The sequence below is a fragment of the Seriola aureovittata genome, chromosome 22 (genome assembly GCF_021018895.1).
Source record: "Seriola aureovittata isolate HTS-2021-v1 ecotype China chromosome 22, ASM2101889v1, whole genome shotgun sequence".
NCBI classification, from domain to species: Eukaryota; Metazoa; Chordata; class Actinopteri; order Carangiformes; family Carangidae; genus Seriola; species Seriola aureovittata.
In genome coordinates, this window is record NC_079385.1 from 15495585 (window position 1) to 15523519 (window position 27935).

The 27935-nt window shown below is 45.8% G+C and overlaps 1 protein-coding gene across 6 annotated transcripts; it reads right to left on the reverse strand.

Annotated features, from left to right (window-relative positions):
• Nucleotides 1-27935, reverse strand: kmt2e (lysine (K)-specific methyltransferase 2E). Of its 6 annotated transcripts, none has more exons than XM_056367720.1 (25): nucleotides 27571-27935; nucleotides 18652-18836; nucleotides 14382-14493; nucleotides 13594-13823; nucleotides 13214-13353; nucleotides 12493-12674; nucleotides 12346-12384; nucleotides 12043-12243; nucleotides 11761-11891; nucleotides 11418-11535; nucleotides 11158-11267; nucleotides 10781-11033; nucleotides 9693-9791; nucleotides 7577-7648; nucleotides 6789-6974; nucleotides 6209-6535; nucleotides 5694-5993; nucleotides 5397-5547; nucleotides 4941-5167; nucleotides 4789-4845; nucleotides 4001-4546; nucleotides 3097-3386; nucleotides 2852-2931; nucleotides 2672-2751; nucleotides 1-2335 (listed from the first exon to the last, which is right to left on the reverse strand). In XM_056367720.1, exons 2-25 carry the CDS (start codon nucleotides 18720-18722, stop codon nucleotides 1289-1291), a joined length of 5049 nt encoding a protein of 1682 aa, XP_056223695.1. In that variant the 5' UTR covers nucleotides 18723-18836; nucleotides 27571-27935; the 3' UTR covers nucleotides 1-1288. The 6 variants fall into 6 exon arrangements, with proteins under 6 accessions (XP_056223695.1, XP_056223694.1, XP_056223697.1 ...); XM_056367719.1 differs by having other exon boundaries at nucleotides 3076-3386; XM_056367722.1 differs by lacking the exon at nucleotides 9693-9791 and having other exon boundaries at nucleotides 3076-3386; nucleotides 27571-27934.

Genomic DNA, 27935 nt, shown 5'->3' on the forward strand with positions numbered 1-27935 from the left:
TGGTATAAAACTGTCATTACAGTGATTTATTATAATGAACCATGAAAATAGCCAACCAGTGCAGTGTCTGTGAGTCTCTCCCCTCCACACAAACATACACTCACACACACAAATAATAAAAAAGACAAAGTTGAAGAGTCCAGAGAGGGAAAAAAATAAAATAAAAATAATGCTACAGTCACAGAAACATTCAGCTTTGCCAAGAAGAGCGTTCATATTTACAACCATAGTTCAAAATGGGATGGGAGCGAAGTGTACAAGCATAGAAAAGAAAAGAAGCAAATATTTACAACCTGTTCCTGGTGAAAGCTGGAGTAACCACCTATACATTAAATTACACTTTCTACAAATAACCATTGATATTCAAAAATAAACCGCTAACGTCCTAACTGTGGGCGAGACCACTCTGCCTACCTCAGAAGACAACAAGCACTCGTTACACGAAATCTCTCACACACACTTTCCTCCTCTAAGCAGCCATACACCTCTACACACATACACAAGCGCACGCACATACATACATACATACAAACACACAAACACACATACAAACACACACGCACGCACACACACACACACACACACACACACACACACACGAGTGCAGCCTCCAGTGAGGCAGGCTCCCAGAAATGGGTCTTTTCTGAATCTGCAGCGGTGAACAGATATTTGTTGTTAGACAGAGGAATAAAAAAAATAATTGTGTTTTTTTTCTCTATACAAAAAGCTTTCTCTTTGCTATAATGAGCAACTAGGTTAAAACAAATAAATGGTGTAGAGAGCCGACAACCGACGAGAGAGAAGAGGAAGTGAAAGGAATAACTGACAAAGGAGGAAGAGGAGGAGGAAGGAGGAAAGGGGGTGGGGGTGGGGGTGGGGGTGGGGGTGGGGGGGTGTATGTAGGCTGGAATGTCAATTGATAAACAAAGTGCGGGGCCTTACAATGGGAGTCCAAACAAGACACAGAACAGAGAGCTTTCCTCTCCATCACAAGAAGGTTATATAAAAACAAAAAGAGGCCAGAGAGAGAGAGGGCTATGAGCACCGGGGGGATCGTCCATCTTCATTTTTATACAGTTTGTCTTGAAGATTAGTTCACTGTCCTTTTTTCTAAAATTTTCTGTCCTTGTTTATTTTTTTTTAAAAAGTACCCTTTTATCCCACAATCTGCTGTTTTTCCACTGGCCATGTGTTCAGGTACATAGAAAACATATCTACAGCTTATGGTACACGCCCCTCTCAGGCTGAGTTCTCAGGGGCTGCTGGGGGCCGACAGCAGAGAGGGCGGTCAGTGCCACCCTGTGCTCAGGTACCCCGAGCTGTGGAAGGGGGTCGAGGACGCAGGAGCTCCACGAGTCCCAGAAGGCATCTGGGAGGCAGCGGCCTGGGCCTGGCCTTGTTGAGTCTGTTGGGGAGGAGGAGGGGGAGGTGGAGGCAGTCCGGTCTGCTGAAGGGGTGGCGGGTACGTAGATTGGGGCACTGAAGGATTGGTGGCGGTGCCTGGGTGCAGCATTGCCGGCTGAAACCCCCCTAAGTTCTGAAAGTGGTGGGGCTGCATCGGCGGGTTGGTCGATGGGGCTGGGGGAGGTGGGGGAGGAGGCGGAGGAGGGGTGAGCGATAGCAGTGTGCCGCCGGTAGGAGGTGGCTGCTGCTGCTGTTGGGAGGTCTGGCCCTGTGGGGGAGGAGGAGGAGGAGGAGCGGTGGTCAGCATTAGTTGGTGCTGTTGGATGGGAGGAGGTTGCAGGTTGACGTGCAGCAGGGCGGGGCCAGGCATTGGGTGCGGAGGTGGGGGAGGCGGAGGTGGTGGAGCAGCTGAGCTCTGATAGTGCACGCTGTGGGGAAGTGTCTGCATCAGGGGCTGAGAACCAGGAGGGTACGGGGATGTGACGGCAGGTTTAAACCCAGGGAAGGGTCCAGCAGGTGAGGCGCTCTGGCTGGGAAAGTACGCTGTGGAGGCCGGTGGTGCTGGTGGAGGAGGGGGAGGTGGTGGTGGAGCACTCTGTGAGCTGTACTGGGGGAACGGAGCAGGGCCAGTCTGAGCCTGGGGCTGGGGCTGGTTTTGAGGCTGAGGGGAGAACAGCGCCCTCTGGCTGCGGTAGGGCGAGCCCTGAGGCTGAGGCTTGGGAGAGTGGAGGAGGGAGGATCCAGGGTAGTGGACCGGGGAGGAAGGTAACGGGGTAGGATGCAACTTCGTGGGGGTCAGAGGAGCCGGCTTAGGTCCAGCAGGCTTGCTCGGTGGCTGGCTTGTCGGATTTGGTGTCCGAGGTTGACCATCGCTGTCTTCCTCCTTCGCTGACCGACTGGGAGGCTGGGCAAGACCACCTGGAGAGCAAGGCTGAGAGGAGAGGGGCCAAGTCAGACACTGGTTGAGAAGGAGCTGATGAGTCAGATTGATTTAGATTTTTGTTTTGGTCTCATGAATGATTCATAACTGAATCATCATTTTTTAAGCAAAAACACCAAGACTTGACTGATTCCATCCTCTTAAATGTGAATATTTGATTAATGAGTAATAGAGAATATTAGCTCCAGATAATTAAATAATAAAAATCATGGTTAGTTGCAGCTCTAAAGGCAACATAAATACAACATACTTAATAGTTAAATCGAATAGTTAAATATAACAGTGGCCATACAGAACTGTATTCAAAAGAGCGTAATGATGACTCACTGCGTGGGTCGGGGTCTTCTGAAGACTTGGCGATGGACAGTCTCTCAGTGCAGGTGTATCGCCACCCTCGGTCTCACCATCTAGAAGAACAGGACAGAACAATATAACAAGTAAGAATGACTGATGTGTGAAAATACCTCTTCATAAAAGGTGACTCAGAGTCCGTGTCATTATTCTCACCTGTGTCTTTATCTTTGCTGAGCAGCAGAGCTCTGTGGTAGCTCCGCTCTCGGGCCTGCTCCACAGAAGTCGACGACGTCCTGAAGAGAGACATTGGGACCTTTACAATCTAATTTCCAGTAGGGACACATTAAGTATATGCATCAAATATACCGTATATAGGATTATAAAGGCCTGATAACAACTTGATAATATATATGTTCCTTAATATGACATAAACTCACTGTATTTTTGAGAGAACATACCACTGTCCTTCTCCTCCTTCCTTCTCTCCTTTCTCTCCAGCACTCTCTGCCTCTTCATTTGTTTGAGGGTCCTTTACAGTGATGGTGGTGGCAGCGATGGTGGTGGTGGTGGCGGTGTTGAAGAGAGCTGTGGGAGCAGGGGGTTGAGGAGGCTCACTGGTGGTCTCTAGAGAGACGGGAAAGGCGTCGACGGTCAGAGGTGGCACGGTGGAAACAGGAGAGCTGCACTCAGTCTTGGAGCCGCTGCGGCGAGCTTCTCGTTGGCGTTTTCTGTACTCCAGCAGGGAAACCTGGGAAGATGCAGCGCTTCGATGTCATTTAGGAACAAAAGGCAAGTCTGACATCAAACCATTAGAGGGCAGCATTTGAACAATCACTGACACAAAAGGGCAGCATACGTGCGAGTCAATGCATGTCATGAGATCATCTTCTTATCCACGTTACCAAGAGAGTATGTGACATAGAATACAAGCCTGGACAACGATGCTCTGCACACTTGTTAATGAGTGCAGGCATATTCACTGCACATAACCTTATGTAATGTAATTCTAACATAGCATTTGCTGATTAATCTCATTTGTCACATATTGCTTCTCACCTCACTTTTAAAATGACGTTTAGCTGCAGCGCCAATTACCTCTCAGTTAGCTGATAAATTGTTTTGTCAATAAAGTGTCAGGGGAAAAGTTAAATGGTCCTGTTATAATCTCTTTAAGCTCTCCATGCTGTCTTCTAACTGCTTGTTTTGTCTGACCATCACTCCAAACTCCAAAATATTAAATTCACTAACACAAAACACAAATTGTCACAATTTAGAAGCTGGAACTAGCTTAAAAAAAATCATTGACTATCTACTGCTCAACAGGTTAGTAAATTATCATTAGCACATTATTCTTAAATGTACCTTTTTCTTCTGTGGAGGGTTCTGCGATGACCCTCCTACTTCGCCGGTACCATCCCCGTTCAGTGAGCGCGAGAAGCCGAGTGAGCTTCCCTCCTCGGAGCAGGGGTAAAAGAGCTGCCCCTGGCCTTCACTGAAGGGGGCCTGAGAGCCAACCAATGGCACCGTCCCTGCTGCGGGCCCTGCTGCAGTCCCAGCTGCAGCCTCAGGCCTGAAAGGAGCTGCCAGAGGCTCCAGGGTGTGTGAGGGGGTAAGGTCCCTTAAGTTTGAGTTGACTGGGGAGAAGTTCAGGCCAGCTGGTCCAGTCGGGCCTCTCTCTGGGCTTTTTATCCAGCCGGGAAAAGAGGAAGCACATGTTTCTGCAGACGAGGAAGCCTCGTTACTGCCTTCTACTACCCCACTGTCGGCCCTGTCCTCTCCGCAGTCCACAGACTCCGCAGCTGGAGGCTGTGGACTCTCTGGAACTGACACCTTGGCTTCTGTTGGGAGTCCGTCTGAGCTGGGAGCCCTGATGCACGGAGAGGAGACCAACGAAGGGGGGCGATCGGCCTGGGAAAGGAGGGAGGAATCAACATTAGGTGACTGCCCTGTTGAGGGAAATAAGCTCTACAATGTTTCCACAATAAGACCAAGGGTAAAACTCTGCAAGGGTAAAAATCCTACTATCCTACTCTCTCATAAATATATGGCCTCACCAGTCATTTTCAAAATTGAAATATATCACGAGACGGAGCAGATATCACTGATTACCATTGCTGTGAGCAGTATTTCCTGCTGTGTACTCCACTCACCTCTTGCACACTGGGTTTCCGGCTGACCTCTGGTGAGCTCTCCACTGAAGAATCGCTCTGTGAAACCGAAAACACACTTGATCATTGCAGTTCTTTTTCACACGTCAACATAGATGCAACCTCCATGGGGTCTTCCATACAGACAGCCTTACCTCCTGAGGGGCACTAAGTGACTGTGTTGGGGTGCTGGGCAAGGGCTCTGTACTTGGCTCCTCTGTTCGGGGACGTGGTGGGGTAGCCAGTAAGACGGGTGTCGCGGGTGTCTCCGATTGGTCTGCCCTGGTGGGCGTGGCACAAGGGGAGCCGTAGGGCGTCGAGCTCTCGGACATACAGGCATCTAAAGGACTCAACCGCCGCTTTTTCAAAGGTGTGGGCAACTCTGAAAGAGGCAAGATAGTGTGTTTTTATCCAAGTGCTTTTCGCATGTTGTACTTTTGTTTTTCTGAAAGTGGGCCTGAATATGTCGAGCTCATTTACATAGGTTTCTTGAAATGCTATTTACACCAACATGAGCTAGTTGGTATATCACAGTAGGCTTACAACTAAAATTAGTTTCATTTTGTGCCACGAGACGCAGTGCAGACTATGCAGTTTTCACAAAGACCTACCTGGTAGCGTGCAGGTGCCATTGTAGGGTAGAGGGCTGTCAGAGTCTCCGTTAATGGAGGGGCTGAGGGGACCCTCACTGGGCATGAGGAGGCTCGGTCGTCTGGCTGGGCTGGTGGAGCCCTCCTCCTCTAGAGCCTGCTTCAACCACCGCTGTAAGAAAGAGGAGAGGTTTAGTAACTAGCAAAAATAGCAGCCCTTTCTCTCTTTTTGATATGAGTTTAGTACTCTGGTAAACTGTACATGTTTTACATGTACATTTTATCAAACAGGAATAGTTCTAAAGCAGGACTTTGTACCTTCTTGCAGGAGCCCGTGGTTGGCGGCGTTTCTGGCAGTTCTCTGGATCGCCGTCTCCCTGTGGGAACTCCAGGAGTGGTGGGGCTGCGGTTTGCCAGGAATGGCGACGAGAAGCGGACGTAGTGTTTGGGCGTGCTGTAGACCTGTGGCGAGCAGGCCATACCTGGTAGGGCATTCAGCTGTGTGGCAAGTACTTCAGGGTCACTGCTTATTCTCAGTGGTCTCTCTGGGGCTGGCTCTGGGGTTCGCACTGCACAACGGTCCTGCTGCTTCTCTCCCACCCACTCACTGACAAAGTGCTGTTGAAAAGAGTTTGAGAAGATTTAGCATATTATCTGACAATCTACAGGGTTTCCCATACCTTAAATGTGTTTGATATGATGTGTATATTTGACCAAATTAATTATCTTAAATCATTTCTTTGTTTACAGGTAGCCCAATTTTAAAAGCAAAGTTGTAAGCCCATATAACATGATCGAAACGAATACAAAAACAGTCCAAAATGTAATTGTACCTTTTTAGTTTTGAAGTTCTTGCTCCCGGTGCGGTTCCTGTCAGGTGCAGGTGAGCTGCTGTGTGGAGGGCTGGTGTCCGGTGCTTGGGTAGAGATAGCCTCCGGTTCTGGTGCAGTGGGGGTTTCTCCTTCAGGGACTTCGTTGGTCAGGGGCTCCACAGACTCAGCTGGAGAGCCCGGGGGCAAGTCAGAACAGGCGCTGATGGTGCGAGCTCGCCGGCGCTGTTGGCCGATGTGTGTGCGGTTTCTTGAGAAACTCTTCCTGTTTCTCGAGCCTTTGACCTTTGCTGGCTTCAGTCCTGGCTCCTCTTTCACCTCCAGAAGTGGCTACGAGATATTTATATTTATTAAAACAATGCAATGCTTGACATGAAGCTGTAAACATGTCTCTCTGTGCCTGATAGTCACAAATTGTCCTTGAAGTCTATTTAAAAACTATTTATGTTTGTCCAAGGTTAGTAGAACACAGGCTACTTCAAAAAGGGGGCCTGGCTTCTCTGTGCTACTGCTCAAGTATTTATGTCACCCAACATTCAAAAGGAAACCAAACAAGAGGGTCTTTGTGTCTCTGCGCTCTCACCTGCATGACAGCTGGGGAATCTGCTGTCTCTGGTGTGGCTGGAGGCTCTTCCTTGATGTCACTACGGCCCCCAACCTCTGACTTGACGCTGCCGATTCGCTCCAGGGCCTGCTCCCTTCGTTTCTCCCTCTTCTCCATGCGGGCAAAGGCTTGCAGGATGGCCTCCATCTTCCTCTCTTCTCGTGTCTGGAGAGGGTTAGTGGTGGGGTTGGGAGAAGGGGCGAAGGACAGGAAGAGGGAGCACAGGCATAAGTCCATGGAGTACTATTCAACCACAGAGCCCCAGAGGTGGTGATACAACGGGTTAATGTGTGCTGCACAGAGAAAGCCTTTCTAGCTGAGTGCCGAGTGCAGAGACAAGTGAGAAAGTGACCCCTCGCTTTCACAGTAAGAGAAACAAAAAAGGAGAGGTCAGACAGAAGCGACAGGAAAATGTTGCGAGGTTGTGTAAAAAGTGACTGGGACACCAAGAGGTTGTAATTTAGCTTGTCTGATGTGTTCCTGTATGCATAAATGAGCCACTAATATTCCCCAACTCTGTATATGGAAACCATGGCTACCTCCACCAAAATCAAAGCGGTCCACCTTCAGTCAGAACACCCCTTAAACGCATACCACGAAACATACTAAAACAACACACGTATTTCTGTATAGGTCAGACTGAAGACTGGTGTCTGTAAAGACGGGACAGTTAGTACGCAGGTAGTATACCTCTCAGAGATTTGGGGGTGGAGGGAGGGGCTGGTAAATGGGTTGAGTGGGGTTGGCTATGTATGGGTCAAGTTTACCTCCTTGTGTTTCAGTCCCTTCCAGCTGGAAGCCGCCCCGACAGGGAGATGGGACTGCTCCGCTGGGTTGGCCTGAATGTTCAATAAAGAGACAGCCCAGTTTAGAAGAGACATGTCCCCCCTAAACAAGGCTTCACAAACACTGGACACATCTGGACTAGTAATTTCCTGGTGGTATGTCAGGTACTGTAGGTATTACTTTGTACTATCCTTATATAAAGCACACTGTAGAGTTACGGACACCACAATGTGACAAAACTGGTTTTGAGGTAACTTGCTCCTGATTCGTCTGGGTTAGAGGTATTTTCTCAAATAGCTGATGCTTTTACATCTTTGTCGTTCACACCTGCTGCACTTCAAGGGTTTTCATTCTTATAATAACTCCTGAGCATATAAATCACAATACAAACTTGCTGAAGCCCCTTTGAACTGCACAATTTTCAGCTGTCTGAGACCAAAGTTGACAGCACTGGGAGAAAAATGGTAAAATATTTGGTGGTCAAACCAAAACTGTGGTCCTAGAAAACACTGGGAAACAAACCACAACTAAGGAGGTTTGTGGGACCCAAAAAGAACTATGCCCAAAGTTTGTTGACTGTTTTTCTATTAATGTCGCACTACAACTCATCACATAATCTGATACATCTCAAGCTGATATTGTACAAGTGTACACAGATTGTGATTTTATTAGACCAATTGTGAGTTTATTAGACCAATCTTGCATAATGTGAGTCTAAAGGCGCATTAAATCGGGACAGATTTATTCTCAAAAAGTCTCCAGCTAAAAACCCCTCTAGCTTTGTACATCCCAGTACATGCATTTAAACGTACAAAAAAACTTCAGCTCTAACTTTATTTGTCTCGTAGCCATGTAAAAACACAGAACACAGATTTGAAGTATTACTAAGCAAAAAAACATGCCACTGGTAAACCCAAATCCAGCCTACACAGCCAAACATTCAGTTAGGGAGCCATTACACAAAGAGCCAGGATATGCCTTTTCAACCAACGGGCGCTTCTGTTTAAGTAGGCAAGATATCATGCCAACACACACTGATGTTATCTCCCCCGCACCTTGTCGCGGCCTGGATTTACAACACCCACATGCATCTACTATGCTTGTGATTGTCAGTGTGTGAATGCATGCTTCTTTGCTCCAGCAGCACAGCTCTCTCCTGGGCTACATTCCATAGAAAGCAGCCTATTGGATCTCCCAAAGTCAATATGGCCCTGGCAACAAGGCTTTACCCTCTGCAGCCCCTCCTCCCCCTCTCTCCCTGCCTCCCCCTCCCTCCCTTCAACCATCAATCCCTCTCTGGCCATTAGTAGAACTGTATGTTGGCCAAAGATGAGTCAGCACTTTACACCTTGGGTCCACCGTGTGAAATGGAGCTGACTGCAGGGTAATTTCCAGAGTGTGTGTGTGTGTGTGTGTGTGTGTGTGTGTGTCAGTATAGTGTACCATGCTCGCCTGTGGGTGTTTGATCTCATTGCTCAGGGCCATAAGGCTGTTTGGCAGGGAGAAAGAGTAGTTGAACCAGTAATAGGCCATTCGTGGCCGCAATGAAGGTGAGAGCAGAGCTATACTCAAACTGTAATGCACACTGGGGGATCGTTTCAGGATGTATGACGACACAATATTCTGGTTTTGTTCCCACTGACAGGAGGAGGTGTTGTGAACGAGCATGTGGAACTGGAGGCCTATTCATTCATGGTGACAAAAAAAAAAAAAAGACAAAAATGAGGAAAATAAATCTCGCAGCATAATGACACACAAGCACAAAGCCCCAGTACTGTGAGAGAAAGAAGAGGGAAGTTAGAATTAAAGGAGGGAGAAAAAAAATAGGACTGAACAAAACAGCAACAGGGGCACTGACAATGGTGGGAGTGCTGGCAGTAGACGAGTGATGAAGAGGAGGGTAGGTTTCAGGAAGAGAGGTAGAAGACAGCTGCTCCTATCCAAGCCACAGCCCCCTTAGCAGACAAATAGTTAAGTCCACGCCCAGAGCAACAGGGGACATTTTTATTTTTGCTCTTTCTGCTGGGTGGCTGTAAGGCAAAAAAAAAAAAAAAAAAAAAAAAAAAAAAGCTGTAGCCCCTAGCTTGGCACACTTACCATCTTCCTCCTCCTCTCTGCAATCTGCTCCTCTGACTCCATCTCTACTTCATTGCTAACGGAGGTTTTGTCTTCTAGATCCTCATATAACTCAGGATCCTGTAAGAGGAGGGGAGAGTGGGGTATGGCGCTTTATCATGGCTGATCATTCAGTCTGGCTACAGACTAAAGGGAGACAGGTAAGAGTGTAGGAGAGGGGAGGTGAGGGGGAGAGGGAGGGGCAGGGTAGAGTAATCTGTAGAGATATTTTGGGGGGAAGTAACCCTGCTTTTTCCTTTAGTGGTCAGCCTGTGCACAAAACACACCTGCTCCAAACTTGTCTTGGGTCACACACAGTGGCCTGTTTAGAAATGATGGTGTAAAACAGGACCCTCGACCACAATGAACGTTGCCTTGAGTGTGAGCATATGTTTGTTAAAGGGACGTCTTTTACGTACTTAAGATCCTTTTCTGGGACATCTCTTCCTTACCGCTGTGATTCAACTCTGAAAAAGGCTTTTAGGTTTGTTTTCTAAATCAGTCTTACCTCATTCAACTTAAGTTATGTGACACAATGGACTAGTTCCTAAATGATCAAACACTTGGATTAAAACAAGATTTCTCTGGATTCAAAATGCTGAATGAAAACTTGGCTTGCTTAAAACTGCTATTCTGGAACAGGTGACAAATGAGAAATAAAAATTTAGTTAATGCATCCAAGAGAGCAGTTCTGATTGCGTACGCCTGCACAACAGCCTGATACACTGCAACACATCACTGCCAGACAAGTGGCACAAAAGTGTCTTGTGTAGTAAAACCTGAATAATGTCTTCAAAATTATTCAATGGGAGGGACAAAAGTGAATGCATAAAGGGATGATGGGAAAAAAGAGGGAACTAAAGAGGATGTATAGTGACAAACAATGGAAAATACATGCACAGACCATTTCACAAAGATCAAACAAAACTGCATGCATGGACCTCAAGGGTGAATGTATTTTAACAAAAAACAAAGTCTAACCATGTAACACATGAGCAGTAAAGTGTTAAAGAAAATGTTAAAGAGACTGGGTGCATTTAGTGTGACGATCATAAAAAGTGGGATCTTGCCTGGTTGTTTGAGATGGAGAGCCGGAGAGGAGAAAGTTTTCTCTGCTTGCTGTCGCCTACACTCTTTCCCTTCCCCTCGCCATCCAAACCCATGTTCTGGTTCTGGCCCTGGTCATCCCGCACCGTCTCTTTGTCCTTGCGACTCCCCCGGCGCCGGCCTCCAGAGCCCAGGTTCTCTGTGGGCTCCAGGTTGTGCTTGAGCACCGGACACTCCTGGTTCCCCCTCACACAGGCACAGTCCACCTTGTATTTACTAAACATTAAGAGAAGAGAAAGAAAAACGAAAGGAGGAACAGAAATATGAAGTCAGGAGGCAAAATCATCTTGCAATGATACCGTGATTCTGCTACAAGCCAACTCTAATAATTATAACTCACCAGCTGCCATAGTCAAAATCAAAGCCAATGGTGATCTCTGTGCCTTTGGTGATAGGCCTCAGTGAATAGATGTATAAATGTAACATGCCATCTTCAATGACGTGCCGCACCTGAGGGAGGTTTAGCAAAAACATTAGTAAAAACTAATGGAAGATGACCACAGACTGTTACACTGAATAAACATTCATTAGGGCTATGTTTAAGTTAATCAAAAAACTGTAAAGTTCAGGTATCATTCAATTCTCAGGATGTCTCCTCACCTCAGAATTGGGGGTGCAGGAGCGACGGATGAATCGCGCTTCGTTGCCAAAGCTGCGAGCGTCCACACACATCTCCAGTCCATCAAATTTAGAATAAAATAACACAAACGGGTATGGCCTAAAAAAGAAAACAAATGAGGTCAGTGCATGAGTGCTAATCATTTACATAAAAACACCACAGTGTAATGAACTACACAGCATCGCTGCCAATCACTTTTTCCCAGAGCACTTAATATTGGTTAATTTGTTTGACCTGCATATAAAAACACAGCAGCATTCAATTTAAATTCATCAGACACAAATCCAAGGAGAAATCCTTTTGACTGGGGACTGGCATCCTGACCTCTTGAAGAAGTATCCATTGGCCTCAAACTGCTGTCGAAGCATGAACTTTCCCCTGTACTCAATGATGAGGGAGTCTGGGGCCAAGTCTCGCACCGCCTTGAGGATCTTCTTGTTCTTCTGAACTTGACTCTGGAGGAGAGAGAGACAGCCACACATGAACACAGAGTGACAAAAATACACTCAAGTCCACTGGCAGAATACTTAGGAGACTAGAGGGTGAAGGGTGGGTGTTTGGACATTATCATATAGTTAAGACTTCAGACTATACAAAAGATTATACCTCCACAGGCGGTTTGAAAGAGGCTGGATGCGTGTTGTACGCCAGGCTCTTGCCGTCACCTTGCTCTTTAACACGCAACAGGACCTGGACGTCCTCACTGTACTGATTGCTGCTCGCCTCCTCGTAACGCTCCATCCACGTCTTGATCTTGTTCTCCCACAGAGACGGGTGCTCTGTTGGCTCCTGCTCTGGAGCTGCACCCTGAAAGTAACAGTACAGTTGTTGGTGCATATGGCTCTGGTATGGACAGAACTACAACAGGACTCTGTAGACAGTGGCTGTGTGGTGCTTCTAGGAGTTTACCTTTACTCTGGAGGACTTTCTGGACCCTTCCCGGAAGGCCTGTCATAGCATAATGAAATTGAATCTTTAATGTTACTTGAAGTTCAAGCATATAATACATAATGTGCCTTTACTGATTTCATTATTAATTAATGAGTCACCGCTGACCTTCTTAGCTCGGGCAGAGGATGCCGGAGGCTCCTTTTCACCACTCTTTTTACGTTTTTTATCAGCCTGTTTATTGCCAAGGCGCCCAGTAGTCAGGGTGATGGTGGTAGGCGTGTGTTGAAAGGTGGAGTACAGCTCTAGCGGCACCTCATCTCCACTCTCTGTAGCACTGGTGTCCCCATCTGAATTGGCAAACAAATACACTGGTGATCAGGCTGAACAAAGAAACATACTACGCTATAAAAAGCTATAACTGCTGCAGGGAGAAAAAAAGGAGCCAGCCAAATTAAAATAACAGGAGATAAGGCATGTACAGCATAGATTAGGAAGACACGGTTTACAACTTGTCCAGCAGGTGTCAGTGTGTCCCAGGCTCAGGATGAACAAAATCTATATAAGCCTGCAGGGGGAGGAGGCTGTACCCTGACACAGCCTACAACCTGCTCCTTTCACTAACAAGCTGGCCATTTACTGCAGCAAGGAAACCAGTAAATGCAGAACTGAAAGATCTATGTAAAGCCTCTCACAGCTCATTATTTGTACTGGGGAATGAATTTCTCAAAAAACCAGTAGTATTTGGCAGCATACATGCCATCTGTAGTTTATCAGACTTAGTTTACATCAATTTAACTTTGTTTGGATGGTAAACTAAACCATGAGGGTCTGAGACACTCTTTACTGAGACTAATGCCAGCATATGCATGTATGTTGTTTTGCTTACCAGACAAACATTCTCGTTTCCTGGTCTGCAGCAGGATGGCCCTCTCTCGATCCAGGTGTCGTGGTTGGCAGCGTTCACACAGGTAGGTCTCAGGAATGTTCTGCCTGTCGATGCCCATGCAGTCTATATGCTGCCAGGCACTAAAAAAAATTACAACAAAAGGTTTTTGATTAACGTTTAAGTCACTGTTTGAAGTAACTTCAATGTTAACAAGTGTGAGTCTCAGGAGAAACAGAGGTCTTAGTCATCAACACAGATCATACAAAATATCTGTTAAACAAAATAACATAACAACCCACAGACACTTGAACGGATAAAAAAAGGGCCAGAGTCAGCACTAGTCGAGGCATGTGACTACTTGTGTCAACCGGGCTCTTTACCTGCACTTGTCACAGCAGATCATGTAGCCGTCATCGTGGGTGAAGCCACAGATGCAGCGGGTTATGTCAGCCCCGTAGCTGCCATCCTCGGAGGTGCTGAGCGTGGTGCCCCTGGATGCTTCGTCCTGGCCCCCTGGAACAAACAACCCTCCCTCTCCTTGTCGGATCAACATGGAGGGGGGAGGGGAGGCCGGTGGCGTAGGTGGGGGCCGCGCCCCATAGTTATGGTCCTGATGGAAGGTTGGAAGATATGAGGGTCATGTGGTGTAAGTAAATGATAACCCTAACCCCTAACCCTCACAAAGCAATTAAAACAACGCATATGGGAAAGGACAACAATGGTTTTTTAAAATTATTATTATCGATTAATTATCTGAACTTTTTTTTTCGCCGTTTTGTTCAGATGAAGTTGACGTCATAAATGTATAAATGTTTTGTCCGAACAACAAAAAACAAAAATACTTTAATTTACCATAATGTAAGACAAGGAAAAGCAACAAATTCTCATATTTGAGAAGCTAAAATGTTTGGCATGTTTGCTTGAATAATGACCTAAATGATTAATTGATTACAAAAATAGCTGCTGATTAATGCAACTCTAATTTCCTATATCAGGAAAAGATTATAGAGGCTAGTACATTACAGGTCAATGTTCCATTTCTGCCTAAAGTGGAGTTACTCATGTTACATTGACTGATAAACAGAAAAGAAGGGTTTAAAGTATGTCGGTTATTTGAAGAAACAGTGTGTGTGTGTGTGTGTGTGTGTGTGAGTGTGTGTGTACTCACAGCGTAAGGTAGGCCAATGTAACTGTGGGAATGGTGTGAACTGCTGCTGTAGATTTGGTGTGGGAAGCTGGACTTTTCCAACACCACAGGGCTGGCCTCCACCGATTCTGGTCTGTTGGGCAGCAACACAAACAAAGAACACACATTACTGTATAAAACTTAGATAACAAGGTTACACAGAGTAACTCAAGCATTGTTCCCTTCCAACAGTGTGAGGAAGTGAGTGTGCGTCAAGAAGGCTTAGCAAGGAAGCAGTGTGGCTACTGCTTGTGACCAGCAAAGTGGCCAGAGAAGGAGTATGGATACATGCGATTGCAATGACCGTCACATTATCAGGGGCAGTAGTTCTGCTATGTCAAATTCAGTAAAACCTCAGCCTCACAGCTCAGGTCTGAGAGCAGAACAAATAACAGACAGAAATGTCAAAATAAACAACTTTTCTTTACTCCTAAATCCATATTGACTGGGCAGACCAGTGCTTTCCACAAGTTGAGAATTTTTACATATGTCCCCAAATGCTTCATGTGCAGACTATTGGTAGAGGCTAGCTTGGCAGCTGCACACAGAAAAGCCTCTAGTCCCTACTTTGTTACTGCAGCACATGCAAGTCAGACAGTTGTTTGGCCAAACTGTGTTCGTTTGGAAAGTTTGAAATGAGCTTTCTTATTTAAGATTTACCCAAGCTGTCTCTACCTGGGCAGCATGCCCAGTTAGAGCCCTTTGTATGGGAAACGCTGCTGACAATCATGTGCTAACTCTCATTCAGACAATACAATAAACAAGTCATTTTTTTCAAGCTTGTTCATACCAAACCAGTAGATTCACTTTCCCCAGGATCGCAGTGCAGCTGGAGAGAGAGCCTGTTTGGCAGTTTGAGACCAACCCACCCATATTATGACATGATCAATCTATTCTTCAGTTGCTAAGAGGGCGGTTCTAGAGGAAGAGGGAAGTGGAACTGGCCAAACGGATGGCATGAGACATGATAATCAGGTATGAACAGGGACAAAAAAGGAGGTGAAAATATGAGGAGGGACATGAACGGCAAAACACAAGCCAGATACATTTGAGTTTAAGTTAAAGTGCAGTAGCTAGTCATGTGATAGTCACATATCCACGTGTTGATGGTTCAACCATGCAAAAATATCACTTGATCCACTTTTGTCTCCCCTCACAGAGTCCTGTTTAGAAAACTGCTTCAAGGTCAGAGATGTACAAAAACCACCAAAGAGTGTCTGTGTCAGCTGTTGAGCTTGTTTTCTATCTCTAGACGCTCTATAGACATAAAACAAAAAAAGGACACCTTACACCAAGTAACTTCATGAAGGCTACTGCCAGCAAGTTTCCGTGAACAAGGCAAAATACATGGAGAAAAGCTCACTAAGCAAACTGGACAACCTCTCAGGTACAACGAGTAAGATGGTACAAAAAACTAAAAGACTGCAGGGACTCTGAACAGGCCATGCAGCGTTTCTGTCTATGTAACACTGTTCAGTTTTGCTTACACTGTGACTCTATAACTGACATATTTTGAAATCCTTGTTCAGAAAAGAAGTACAGTGAAAAGTTCAAGCACTCTTAGGAGACAGTAACCAAGTAGCTGGAGTAGGTATTAATGACGTGAAATTTTAAAGAAAAGAAAAGAATCACATCACTCCCTCCGTCCCTCCTTTTCCTTCCTTCCTTCCTTCCTTCCTCCCTCACCTAATCTCACTTCTTTTTCTAAGTAAGTCCCATGGTAAAGTGGTGATACGGTACCTGTTTGAGCCCTTCTCAGCCCCGTTTGCTCTTGTTGCATGTCTTATGAGCACTGTGCAACACTTCCTGTGTGTATTGCCGCTCAAGTATTCACCGTCAAAGTGAAAACGTAAGTGCATGCATGAGGTCTGGGGGCGGACCCAGGGTAAGGTGTGTGTGTAGACTGTAACTGCAACTAGCACAATGTCTGTGTGCAGAAAGAGCCTGACTCAAAAGGTGGTGGGGAAATCTTAAAGTCATACTTGAGAGTGTGCATTAGGTTCACTAACTTTCTCCAATCAATCATTAACCAAACCAAAGTCTACACTATATAATACAGGGATTTAAGACCTGTTCAAGTCATGTATCAATCTGTCGCTAAAGGAGGAATTTTTTATAAAAGTTAAAATAGAATTAATTGGAATTGGGCATTTCCAGTTCACACTTTCAGATTGACCTACCAGTGAATCAGTGAGAGAGACAGAGACTGAAAGGACACACATCACAGAGGTAGAGACAGGCAAAGACAAAAGACAAACAAGTGAGGCAGCCTTTTCAGCGGGAGGGAAGTAAGCATGTTTGAATGTATGTGTGCATAGCTGAAGGGTTTGTGTCACTCCACTCCTGTGAAGTGGAAAGGAGGGACTAGAGAGGCAGAGTACACACCAGTGGGAGGGCTGCACACATACAGTCAGTCATGATCATGCTCCAACACAAACACCTATGGACTACGTCATACACATGAAAAGATGATATGTGAGAGAAAGACGGTGGGATGAAGAGAATTTTTGGAACTGGAAGTTTAGAATAAGGTGGCAGCTTGGTATGTACTGTTTATAGCTCATAAACACCAGGTATTTAAGCAAGGAACAGATGTCATTTAAAATGCAAACACCTGCTGAGAGAGGGTGAAGAGGCAGAACGGACGAGCGTGGATAAAGGAGAGATCAACAGCAGGAGAGAAAAAGAGCAGCACTGAAGAGCCAGAGGCAACGCCTTCACTCCTAAAGAGCTCCCACTCGCTGCCATGGCAACACTACGTATTCTGTCAGCGTGTGCGCGCACGCCAGGCTCTGTGTGTCACTGTGGACACACACACTGCATTAGCCAACAGCTGGTCACGCCGCTGCAGACTTCAGGGGGATGTAGAAAGGACGTGACGCTGTTTCTCTGGTGAGTAGCCAGCCCCGCTATTCCAGACTCAGCTGGCGCACTCACAATACTCCAAAGAGCTGTGTGTGTGTGCGTGTCCAGCAACGCTCTGTCCCTCTGGTCTGGATGGGACCTGTGCAGCAGCAGGTGGAAACCCCTTTCAAGCTTGTTATCTGCTTTTGAGTAAATCTGCGGCAGGCGATCGGATGCAGAATGTGGACGGACAAAGAGTGAGTGAGAGTCCAGGCAAGGGGCTTACTCCTACCCCCGGTGGCAACAGAGCTCCGTGGAGAGGGGGGGGGGGGGGGGACGCGGTGGGACTGTTTAAAACGCCATATCTCTGTGAGGGCCACCTGTCACTCAGGCCAGTGACCATGGCAACAGGCCCTGCGCAGTGCAGAGGGGAGGGAGGGGAGCGAAGTGCAGATACCATGGCAACACAAGCTGTCAGGGCAACAGCTCTGATGAAGGCAGAGGGGAGGGCTCTCCCTCTTTTAAAGAGACAGGAGCCCCTCCATAAGTTGATGACGTGTGTTATTCTTTAGTCATACGAGAACCTCTTGCTTCATTTATTTGACCAGAAAATGCCACAGCAATGTCCTTGACAAGACTATAGGAAACAGAGAGGAGGGGCAATAGGAGGCTTGTTGCCATGGTTCCATGCACCATTTCTGCTTCACTGACTGGATGCAGTGGACACATGTGCAAACATCAAGCTGGAGAATTAGAAAGTGATCAATGAAAATCATGTTGTGTGCTTCTGTATGTGTTACAGAGTTATACACTCTAGACTGCACACATACATCTACCTTCTGGGCTTACAGCCAGTTTCATATGGGCAGATGTAGTTAATAGCTGAACACTGAGAATGTCTATGTGATGAGCAATAGCTGAGTGCAAGTATAATCAATGGCAAGACAGAATTGTCCATTAGAGCAGATACTGGATGGGCCCTGCTTCCATGGAGTGCAAATTCCTTTCCCATTAATTGTAACTTTGTAAACGTGGGAGAGGAGATCTATATAAAAAGAGAGAATTGAATAAAGCCACACAGAGAAGAAAAAGATGGCAGAACTGCAGTCATTATGGAGGGCATGTTGGGGCACATACAAAGGAGAGGGGGACAAGGGAAATCATATTACATCGAGTAAGAGTGTCGAGCGTGAGTGCATAACACCAGAGAGGGGTGAGAGATGAGAACAGAGGCGGAGAGAAGGTCAAAGGTTTTGGAGAGATGAGAGAAAAAAAGAAGAGTGAAACTAAGAATCAACCTTGGTGAGGATGAAGGCCAAAGATCGTATACAAGAATGAATGAGAGGAGGAAATGAGGAGGCATAAATAGTATGAACAGTGAAAGCTTGTGTTTGTCGGTGTTACTCACTCTGAGCCCGCAGCCATGTCCAGGTATGAGGTGTCTGCTGTGTCCACCCCTACTGGGATGACTATGCTCATGACGTTCTCTGCTGATCAGCTCTTGTCCTACTGAGTCCAGAGAATGGGAGTCCAAAACACTGAGGCATGCCAGCCACAGCAGTCATTGCAGACATCTAAGTGCATCCACAAGGCCTGAACATGTAGGAGATGAGAGGAAGAAGTAGACAGACAATAGAGAAAGGAAATAAAGACAATTAGTATTGTGGAGCAGCATCATTGCTAGCATAAACTCATGATCACCTCAACAACGTGTCATTTCTTTCATTCCAAGAACAAAGCACTTGCAAGGCTGCAGCATCTAGCAAACCTGAAATTACAAATCATAGTGAAAATGGGGTATTTCCAGAACGTTAATGCATGATTCATACTTTCAGACCAAGAGGAGTGTTTAACAGGGAAGTGTTTGACAGGAATTTCCCCTCTGACAAAGCTGAGGTGTTAACTGATGAAAAACGAGAGGACACGATACTGTAAGGTGAAGCCTGAGCTGCTGCTGTGAACTGCGCAAAAGCGACCTCTACACACTATCTGCCAGGAATGCAGAGGGCTGCACTGTAAGAAAGCTCCCACAAAGGGGAGCAAGAGAACATGGAGCAGCCAGCCGCCATGAAAGGAGGCAGGAAAATGCACACAGGACAAAACACACAGAGGCCATTTTTCCCCCTTCGACGGAAGAGGACTGCTCTATTCTAAGCAGTCCACACACACTCTCATCCTGGTAAAAGACACAAACGCACACACACACACACACACACAATCTTTAACACTGTAATTGCAGGTGCACAAATTTTCTTGAAAGGAAAGCTTATGTTTTTGTCATTGCTACTGTTTGCATTTCTAGTAATACACAGGGAAAAGGCTGCTGTAAGATCAAGTCATCAATGAGTGATTGCATTAGGTGTCAGGCAATGAATGTAGTGTGCTTTTGGTCCCCAAGTAGGAGGTTGGATGGATTAATAAATTATACAGTGGATATAATATTGATGGGAATATTAAGCCATGTATTTGTGTCTGATGTGAATCCAGACGAGAGCATATGTCAGTGTGGCTGCCCCTGATACAGAGAGCTCTGTTGATAAGCGGGATTAGTGGGAGGGACAGATGCCGAGACAAAATAGGCTGGAGGTCACACCTCCGCCTGCTCATGCACACTGGGGCCAAACAAAGGCTCAGATCTCGACTCAGGGTGCAGATGAGAGAGAGAGGGGTTACAAAGCAAGGATGTGTCATGTATAGAGTAGGGGCATACTTCACACACTTAGCAAGCAACAACACACCGTCACACCAAAACCTGTCTCTGCATGCCTATGAGGTATCAGTCCGTTCTGGCCTAAGCATGTCCTCTGGAGCAATCACACAAATGCATGGCTTTACACATGTACTGTCTCTCTCTAGGAAAACTGTATTTCATTACCAGCTGTCAACCCATACTGTGCTGCTTCTTTCAAGGAACCTCTCATATTTTCTCTCACAGTAACAAAAGATTTTTCAATTGTAAAAGAGCCATTAGAGTAATTTCAGTCACTAATTCACCCAAATGCACCATTTGAGCCAGCAGGACTGGTGAGCGGCTCACAGACATGACAGCTGTCAGCTCCAGGCCTAATTAATAGGAGGAAGAAGACCCCTGTGAGTCTGTGTGTCAGCCAAAGCTACTGATGGGATCACACTCCAAATTCTCTTCTGATTGTGGTGCGCTGACTGGTTTAAACAGCATGGCTATATCAGAGACAGGGGCATTTCATGATGGAAGCTGATGTAACCAGAACACTCTCTTTCAACAAGGATAGGGCAGTTTGCCAAAAACACTGAAATGACAAACTCCCCCCTCCTTTGTATTATCTGAGAGGCCCAGTATGTTTTTGCACTGGTAAATAGCTTCCCTCCAAAGCAGTCTGTCCGTTCCCTTGTCCACTCTTCACTTCATCCAGGGAATCCTGCTGTCACTACTGAGGAATGCACACACTAGCTCACGTTCACACATATACACCCCCCCACCATACACCCAAACAGACAGATAACCCCTAGTCCTGTACTCTAACATTCCTCTATAAGGAGGCTCTCTGAGCAGTGCGCAAACATATTTGCACTGCGCTGCAGCCAGACGCAGTCAAGACTGACAAAAGGCGAGTGGAAAAAAGAAAAACAAGTACAGTACAGCAGCATTCCTGACTAAATCTGAGCTGCGCTGTGACTGCCTCTGACTGCTCCTCCTACTTCCTCTACAAGATATGTCCATCACCCTGGAGAAACGCAGCCAAAGAAAGGAAAAAAGAAAAAACACCACCCCCCTTCCTGTGCCCAGTCACCCCGCCCGGCCGGATTTCTCTCCCTCCTCTGTGCACTTCCCAAATAAACCTGAGACAGCAACGCAGAGCGGAGGGGAAGGGGAGTGTCGCAGACACAGTTCCTAATTACAAGGAGGGTGGGAAGACCATTTAAAGCCACCTTTGGCCAAATCCTCCGCTGTTATGGAAACACTTGAGAGGAGCGAGGGGTGGGGAAAATGGGGAACATGCACAGGGGAGGGTGAGTAGACGAGGGACATAGACACAGGAGGACATGTAGTGAAAGTGGATAATAGTAAAAATGAGCGACAGGATGGAAGTGGTTAAGGTTTGCAGCGCGTCCCTTTTCTCAAACTGTTCACCTTTCATGTGCTCTCTGAACAGATTTCCTTGCACTGTAGGGAGCTTTAGAAATCATCTACAGCCCCTCCATTTCAGAGGGCAGCAGGGTGGGGGAGGTGTACATGGGGTCTGTCTGACAGTGACGCTACACAGCCTAGACCTGGATGGACTCTGGGTGGCAGAGTGGAGCACATAGCGTAACCCAGTCTCTCCTTTCTCCTCCTTCCCTCCCTCAGCGAGGGGACACAGTCACGTCATTGTGTGGGGAATAACTATCCTTTTAAGACAGAACCGCACTGAAGTCAGTGAGGGAAAACCCACACCATCACACTCAAACCATGCCGCTACAGACAACAGCCTCCCTCTCTCCTCAGTTTATTACCACTGCTCTATGTGTAACAGTGTTTTCATTCTTGTTTTCACAGCCAAGTCTGAGCAGATTATGTTTTTCGATAAGTAGGAGGAGCAGGAGAAAATGAGGGATTCCAACTGAATCCCACAGCCCCCCTGCCAAGCTGATGTGACTTCACACCATCCTTATTGCTGGCTACAATGACTCAGCTCATAAACAAATGGATAAAACAAACTCATACAAATACAGTCACATATACAGGAAGCATGACCCAGATGGAATGTAGGCCTGGCCCTCTTTTTCATGGTGCCCACAGTGGGACACATTGCATCTGCCCTGTCCTTCATAAATCAGTGTGCCCATGGCTGCCAGAGCTCCCTGTGCACTCAAGCACTGAAGGTGAAGCCATACATCAATACAGCAGGGGATAAGGATGTGAGCATCTACACAAGCAATTTTTGTGGCCACAATAGGAAATGTGTTGTTGCGTGTGCAAACCAATACCTCAGACTATAAAGGCCAGCCCACTTAAGAGTCAGATGATGAGGAGTCACTGATGCTGCAGTGTTCATGTCTCCTAACTAGCAACTAGTAAACAATAAAGGCTGAGGGCCAGCAGTGCAGCAGGCTGATGGAGAGACAGAAGAAGAAAATATAGGATGTCTTTGTGGTTATGTTAAATGTTCAGTTCACTTTGGGCACAGAACTGCCATTTAAGAACCTGCCACATGGGATTGTTTTGCTGCGTTTACATGATTGTGGTGTTAGAAAATTGTATGATGTGGTAAGGAGCAAGACAAAAACACAGACAAAAAAACTAAGTACGAAAATCAAAACAATGTCCTCTATGCTCAGTTCAAACAGCCAGAGTGAGTGAGTTAAAATGAGTAGGAACGGGGTCTGGCAGCAAAGCTGGGGCAGCCCTCCTGTAGTCTGAGTAATGTCTGTTCATGGAGAACCCCCGGGGCATAATCTCTCCATCTCCCTCTTGCTCCTGCTTACAGAGTATCACGGCCAGGGAATGTACAGTCAAGGGTGAGTTCCTTTAAACATTTGTAATTTAGACAAGTGTACATTACACTAAAGTATTCAATTCACTTTATACTGCATCTTTATCTGTGTGGCTGTGTTTGTTAAGACTGATATGATTTTGGACTTGGGGACCTTTCCTGATTACAAAGAGTGACAAGCAAGCACATATGCAGTTGGCAGCTAATTACAGCATTTGGGGAATGCAATGTGCAGCTTACTAAAATGTGAGCTATGTATGGGTCTGTGTGTGAGTGGAGAAAATGGAGAGAGGCTACACAGCATCTACAGGGCAAAACAGTGAGAGCCACTCAGGTCCCATTACAGCAGTGTTTGATGATCAATTTCACGCCTGGACCGCAGTGCCGTTACATCACCAACATCGATGGCACATCCCCTCTTTATTAAGTCTATCGTGCCTTGTGCTGCTACCCATGAATGCTACTGTAACAAAGACACAGCAACAGGAAGAAAGTTAGGGAGGTATAGTAGGGCTGAAGCCTCATCAGCCCCAGCCCTCAAGCCACCTGTCGGGAAGGCAGCTTGCGAGTTTAAAGAGGGATCTGTTACGGCCCAGCTAGCAGCACAAAAAGAGGTCACCTGAGCCTGGGCTTCTTGTCCCAGCTGGGATGCCATGTGATGGTGTCGGGCCCCAGAGCCAGGCAGCTTTGTCTCTGGGTCTCTCAGGGTCTGGGTACCACACAAGTGAGATCACTGGAGACCAGACCACAGCCACACAGCTTAGTCCCCCCCCCACCATGGTGAGGTGTGTATGAACAGAGACTCACACGTCACCTACACAGAGGTGCTACTGTTTCAGGGATGAGAGTTTATTGTCTGGAGACAGGGAAGAACACAAAAACAAGGAGAGCTCTTCTAAGTACAGGAAGTGTCAAAGAAAGAGCTGATGAGTCTGTGGCCTTCATCTGCCCTATCAATATGCTAATACACCAATAAATATCCCATGTACTTGTTGGTTTCTTTGTCACTCTCTCTGCTGAGTACACTGAAAAAAGAAATCAGTTTTGTGCTCAGCTTGTGGCTTTTTGATCATATGTGTTTAAGAATCTGTCTAGGGGTTAGGGTGTGATGAAAGGTGTCTCATCCGAGACTGTCATGTCTCCTGGCTGCCTAGCAGAGTGCTCTGTCCCTGTGGCGGAGGGGGAGTGGCAGCTCACCTCCCGTCACCATACCTCCCGTCACCATCTCTGTAAACAAACCAAGCAAACACACACTTTGCTACACAAGGCAACCAGGCACACATACAGCCAGTCAGGTATTTACCACTGTCAGCTCAATTATCATGTAGACAGAGGAAAAAAGAGAGTGAGTATCAGGGCAGAGGCCTGTGCTCCTTTCCGAGGAAGAACACGATGGCGGGGGATTTTATGTATTATGAGGCAGAGACTGATTAAGCACAGTAGGGACCTCTTACCCATCTAGCAGTAAAACCTTTGCCACTTACTATTATCTGAACCTTATCCACAGGTGGCTGAAATTCATTACTAAGAATCTGACCATCAATGGACAGAAGCTATACAGACCATTCAGGTGCTAGGGATGTTTATGAAATGAGATATGATACAGAGACCTGAAACTGACCTCTTTTTCCTGTCTATGTCATGTGGTATGCAAGAATTTGGAGGCCTGTGTCATGCTTTACTCCTGCTACTGCCACAGGCTTTAGTCAAACACACCCACATGTATGATACATCCATCATAACACTGTTGCTCCACAGTGAGGTTGACAGCAATACAATGCACTCACAGAACAGATACACAGCTGATTACTGTCATGTTAATCACATGTATGTAGTTAATATATAGACTGTCATGCAAGCTGCCATGGGAAGCCTCAGTATTTGTCCCTCAATGTGCTTCAGCAACTCTGAACATTTTCTATTTTTCACTCAACAGACACTCAAAATTATCAGGGGGGAAAAGAGAAAAAATGCTTCTTGGCAATAGTCATGAACAGGCATTTGAGCTTTACAAAGTGCCAAAGTTTGTCCCAAGTGGTGATGTAGAGGAAAGGACAGAAACTCTGAATGAGACATCCCTATTTTAGAAAACTGATTTGCCATCAGCATTTACTGCAAAACGGGGTTATCTGTATGACTCTTATTGTCCATAATAACTTACCTACTCACATACCAACACCCATCCCCAGTTTTTCAATAAAACAATGACAGCATTTCTATCACACAAGAGGGGATTAACAGAAAACAGTGGAGAGAAAATGCAAACCATGAGAGTGAGGGACACACTACATAATACAGTTAATTCAGTAAAGATGATTCTAGGCAGGTCATATGTGGCTAAGGAGCAAGTCTGCAATAGATGTATTTTGACAAAGAACTGTGTTTGTATGCTTAACTGAAACTTCATCTAGTCAAAGAAGTACACCATCAAGCTCTTTAATGTATTTTCCAATTTTACGTACTTATTATCTAATTTTCCCTAATAATAATCCTCGTGTCCCAACATTTCAACACGAAACACAAGCAATAGCATGAGCCGTGACGCACGTTACAGGGCTACTATGTTATTCGTTTTGGGAATAGACACAAGAGCATCACTGATTGTTACTATGACAAGCCATACAGCGCAGTATTGCTATAGTATGCTCTAGATTGTTTAACGTTATTGTTATGCCAAGCCTCAACTAAAAAAAAAAAAAAAAAAAAAAAAAAAAACATGTTGTGTAGTTGCTTCACAGTGAGTATGTCGGCGCTGCAGTCAGTCCTGCCGATAGGGGTGTGGAGGGTACAACGTTGCTATTATGTTACCACAACTCCCTGGTGCTGTCGCCATTTTCATAGCGCTTTTCTCAGGACGGCGAGACAATCGTGTAGCCAGGGGAGCCTCGCCATGGGAAGAAAATCCCCAAGAATGCATTCAATCGCCTCTTTCATACACTCTACCTTAAGTATCGCTCTGTCGGTTCAATCTATGTGTTGTTACCAATAGGTGTTTTTGTGAATTCGTCGAAAGCAGAGCCAGTAAGCTAATCTGCTAGCAATTATGGCCAGCAATGGCCTCTCGAAATGTAGCAGGGTAGACTTTAATGGTGTTGGGAGCAGTGAAACAACCGAAGCACGAAGCGCCTTAAATTTGACTTTTGTAAGTGTTCAGCAAAAAGCGAACGCAGCACCGTTTCACACAGTGATACTCGGAATCTATAAATTTTAGTACGTGAATAAAGGCCAAAAATAACGAAGCTAGCGATAACCAACGGAAGCTAACTGTATAATGCGTAGAGGGTTAGCAGAGTATGCTAGCACCGACACGAAAGAAGTGGATTAATGCTTGGCTCGTCACAGACAGGAAAGAGCGACAACATCAGCGTTGAGAGATAACTCCTCGGGGCAAACCAAAGCCGATTGCACATGCATACGGTAAATTGTTTCAGGTCAGGTTAAAATAACAAATTGCGACAGTATCGTTCAGCATGGCTAGGGTTGCCAATCGAGATGGAGTTACAAATTGTATGACTGAGACGAGATGCCCAAATGGAACATCCCCTCCCCCACGCTTGCAGCATTTGAACCCAATACACCCTGAATCTAAATTAAGTGATCCAAAATGTACTTTTAAGTTCGATTATAACAAAATAGAAGCCGGTACTTCCACGTTTGACATCGGATCTATTCTTGATTCATCTTGCCATAGCTGCGATTCTATAAAAGCTCAGCAGCCTATGAGATTACTGCGCAATGTAGCTAAACGTTTAAGTTATTTTAACAGCTGGTCTTGCTTTGAGTAGACTTGGACATAATAGACCTAACACCTTCATATATCTGTGTACATGCTTGTAAAGGCTCATTGTTCTATGGCTTTGAACCGAGGCACTGTATAGATTTCGCTTAACGGAAATAATGTCCCATACTCTGGGTAAGCAAGATGGGGGCCACCACGACATAAATTCAAGTTTGTAACTAATGCTAAATGTACCATTTTCATACTGGGTGACAGCGTTGCAAACACTGTATTCAAGTAAGATACAAAAAGAACAGACGCGTTTGCTAACAGCTGCAGTTGCAAGGACCTTAACTAACAGACAGTAAATTGACTAGTTGGAATTAAAGCGAGGAGTATTATATTAGGAGGTCACACTATTTACAGTAAAACGGATGAAACCGTGCGCAATATTGCCCGCAGTGTCACTGTGTCAAACTAAACATCAAGTGAGTCCCCCTCTGGCTCTAGTTATATTCGGTCAACCTGCGAATAATATTAACAGTGGCATTTTTGAGGACAAGTTCACTGCTGGTAATGTAACTGTTGTTGACTGGCTCTGTTCTAGCGAAAACGTTACACGTTAGGCTATGGGACAGACATTAATCTAATTGCAGCGTTTTCGTTTAACGTTACCCATAACGGTAATGTATTATTAGTTATGTTTTAACTAAGCGGCAAATTGAGCACTACGACCTTTAAATAATATTTACCTGATAACTTTGTATGACGTCTCGTCTATTACCACACTATAACGAAAAGTCGGAGCTCTGTTCGGTCTGTGTCAAGCTAATTTGAGCTAGTAGCATGCGCTAGCTAGCAAGTGGTCTCCTGGCGTTACGCCTTCCAACTTGACACTCACATTAGAAACTTACGTCATCTAGTTAGCTGTTTTCAATTTTTGATTTAGGTAAATATGAACTTGAAGGACTTAGCACCTACAGATCCTAAACTAACGGTGTTGATCAGCTAGCTAGCAAGCTAAACTCAGCTGATACTACAACTACGTTAGCCAGCATCAGCATGATGTGCCTAGCCAGCTAACTAAAGCCAACAATAGCCTTACGGGTCGGATTTGTGCTCACTCTACAACTAACACTTATTGCAGTTTACTTACCGTTTTATGTCCACTCTGGAGGATCTGAATAGCGAATAAGGGGACCTGGGTAAGACCCCCGTCGCTTTCCACACAGCTTCCACAACCAAAACAATACTTCTGTCCACACACTGCGGATCCCTAGCAAAGCTTTAAAATGTTTGTATTTAAACGTGTCCTCTAAAGAGTCCTTTCCTTTGAAAATCCCTTGTCTCTTGTTCTACGCGGGGACCCAAATTTGGGATAGAAATCAACTCGAAACCGTTTAAACTGTGCCTTAGTCAACGGCGACTTTTAGAAATTAGATCCCCTCAGACCAGTCTCTTTTCCCTTTGCAAAAATGGCGGCCCTGCCAGGACTACCGAGACTCCGCCTCCCCCACGAGC